The 2,707-nt window shown below is 39.8% G+C and overlaps 1 protein-coding gene across 1 annotated transcript in view; it reads right to left on the reverse strand.

Moving 5' to 3' along the window:
* Positions 1–1,401: 1,401 nt before the first annotated feature.
* The window catches only part of LOC126382480 (THAP domain-containing protein 6-like), a 10,267-nt gene continuing 8,961 nt past the window's right edge, over positions 1,402–2,707 (reverse strand). The window contains exons 2-4 of the mRNA XM_050032365.1: positions 2,199–2,369; positions 1,944–2,054; positions 1,402–1,608 (exon numbers count right to left, since the gene is read on the reverse strand). Of these exons, the coding sequence (XP_049888322.1) occupies positions 1,402–1,608; positions 1,944–2,054; positions 2,199–2,369 (489 nt within the window). The remainder of the gene's footprint in view (positions 1,609–1,943; positions 2,055–2,198; positions 2,370–2,707) is intronic.

Consider the following 2,707-nt stretch of genomic DNA (forward strand, 5'->3'; position numbering starts at 1 on the left):
TGAAACCCATTGATGATGACTGAACATCAATTGTAAATGCAATAAACTTTTTAAAAAAATGACAATTTGAAAAGATATTTCAATATAAATTCATTCCTCTTTATTGAAATTAAAAACAATGGAATATTATTGTAAACAAGCAATAATAAAACACCAACAAAGCCTAAAATGTCAATACTAAAAATAGGCTTAAGAAGAAGTTATGACACGCAACTGAGTGGTCATGTGGGGCTAGGCTCTGGCGCCAGCGGTGGTGTTTAGTTTTTATTTTACAAAACTAAACAACAAACAACAAAGAAAAAACATAAACATTGATTCACTCCTCACAGTGATGGCATATGTAGCTTTGGCTAGCTTTGTGGTCCTAGCTCTGAAGCGGGGCATCCTGCAATAGGCATAGCACAAGAAGACAAACATAAACAAAAAAGTCCATACAGGCTACACAACATAGCTAACACACACACACACTGCATGCCTTTTTATTTCTCAACTCTGAAGTAGGCTAGGCTACACATCCCATAAAGGCTGTATCAACTGTATCCGTTCTACCACCTTGTCTATTACACCACACGCTAAATTATCCTTATATCATTCATGGTTAAAAAGATGTCCATTAATATAACACAGTTCAAGTATCACAAATATTACATTTTATTTTCATTTTCTTTGTTTGTGGTCTTATTATGACTTGTAATCTGTTATCTTTACGCTGCACAACTTAACAGCATGTGATGTAATAGAACTCTATCACGGGTAACCACCTTGTGTATTTCTCTAGATTATGCAGTGACCTAACATGCTAGGATAGCACGAAATATGTGATTTTTTAGGGTACAGAATAATGTTTGCAATGATGTAAGTTATGTTTGATGGTCACAAAAGGATAATAAGCTATTCATTGTGGAAGGGACATGGTAAAGTGAAATTCTTACCTTAGTAAAAAGACTTTTGCTGATATCTTCAGACTGGAGATGCTAACACTCTTCAAATTTCCCACCACCAAAGAGGATGCTAATACGCATGTGCTGAGTAAAAATCACGGCTCAGGCTTGCAGCGCAGGAAAGATATTTAGGGTGTTTCAACTGTACACGTCTCAACTATACTCAGTCTACCCTACGTAGACGCCGCATCGAGTGGGTTTGCCCGCTGCTGCGATATGTCAACGTCGCCTACATATTGGATGTGGCAAGGCTGCGCTGTAAACTAATACAAGTAAATGGACTTAATTTCATAAAGCGCCTTTCTACAAAGAAATTTACGTTAATGCCTCTTGTTTATTCATTCTCACACGCACTAATATACTTGGGAAACAGTTAGGCACCAAAAACAATGTATTTGGTCTTCTCAGTTGGCTCAGATAAGAACTTTATTCATCCCACACAGGAGTAATTCACATTACATCAGCTATATAGCTTGTCTTTCAGCTCTTCATTTATGAGTTTCTTTCCTCTGAGATCCTCCAGAAGACTGCACACAGTGTTCTTTGCCCTCCTTTCTCTATCCTTTGCATTCCTCTTCTCTCTTTCCAGACTCTCCACCCTAGCCAAGACATCACTAAGTCTGGCCCTCAGATCATCAGTTGATGAAGGCAGGACATAGGAGTGGTCCTAGTAGAAACAAAGGATGAAAATATTATAACTCGTGTTTATATTACACTTACTCAATCACCCAGTCACAGTCAGTCACATCTTTGCTAGTACAAAGTGATGTCAACTGTCCCACATTCTTAATCTCATCACTCCACATTTGTTCTGCCAGCACTGTGTGTGTGCGTGTGTATGTGTCAGGGATACACATTCATCACTGACATGTTTCATGTATGTGCATATGTGTATGTGAGTATGTCTGAAAATAGTGGCAGAGTGGGAGATGACAAGAGATTTGAACATAACAAGGATCATGATGCTCACAACTATTTGAGGCATGTCTGTTTGGTACTCACAACACTGGGTACAGGCAGGGGTTCATCAGTGTCTTGGACAAGCTGGGAACAGTCCACTGCCATAGTCTCTTGAGCCTTCTTTGAGGTCTCAGTTGTCCTGGTAGCAACAGGCTAAAGTGAAGGATACAATATTTTAATTTTATCACAGTGTATTATTACAAAATACATAATTGATTCCTTCACACTCAGAAAAGAAAAAAAATCAGCATGGTATGGCATTCATTTATTTAAACCTTACAGCCTATGGTGATATACATACCCTCTGGAGGTGAGGTGAGCTGGGAAACTGAAGACAGAAGGGACAGCTCCATCTCTGATCCTGACTGTCTGACCTGTTCTGTCAAAGTCCTCCGGCTTGAAATGCTCACTGCAGAGCATGGAAGACGAGCTAGCAGAAAACCCTTCCCTCCAGAGAGCTACTTCCCACTGTTTCCACCAAGCAGTATCTTTGGGAAACCTACATAGTATGACAAAAGTTAGTCAAGCAAATAACAGCAATCTTACTAAAATGTTTGGAGCAATTGAATAAGTTTAAGTTTAAGTTTATTTACTTTATTAATCCCCCTGAGGAGAAATTCAATGTTTTCACTCTTGCTTGTCATTAACACACAGGTCTGAAAGACACACACATGCACAAACAGGACCTATACATGCACAAAGTGGAGAGATGTCAGAATGAGGGGGCTGCCCTTGGTGAGGCGCCCCGAGTAGTTGGGGGTTTGGTGCCTTGCTCAAGGGCACCTCGGCAGTGCCCAGGAGGTGAA

Source organism: Epinephelus moara, chromosome 21, assembly GCF_006386435.1.
Source record: "Epinephelus moara isolate mb chromosome 21, YSFRI_EMoa_1.0, whole genome shotgun sequence".
In the NCBI taxonomy this organism is placed as follows: domain Eukaryota; kingdom Metazoa; phylum Chordata; class Actinopteri; order Perciformes; family Serranidae; genus Epinephelus; species Epinephelus moara.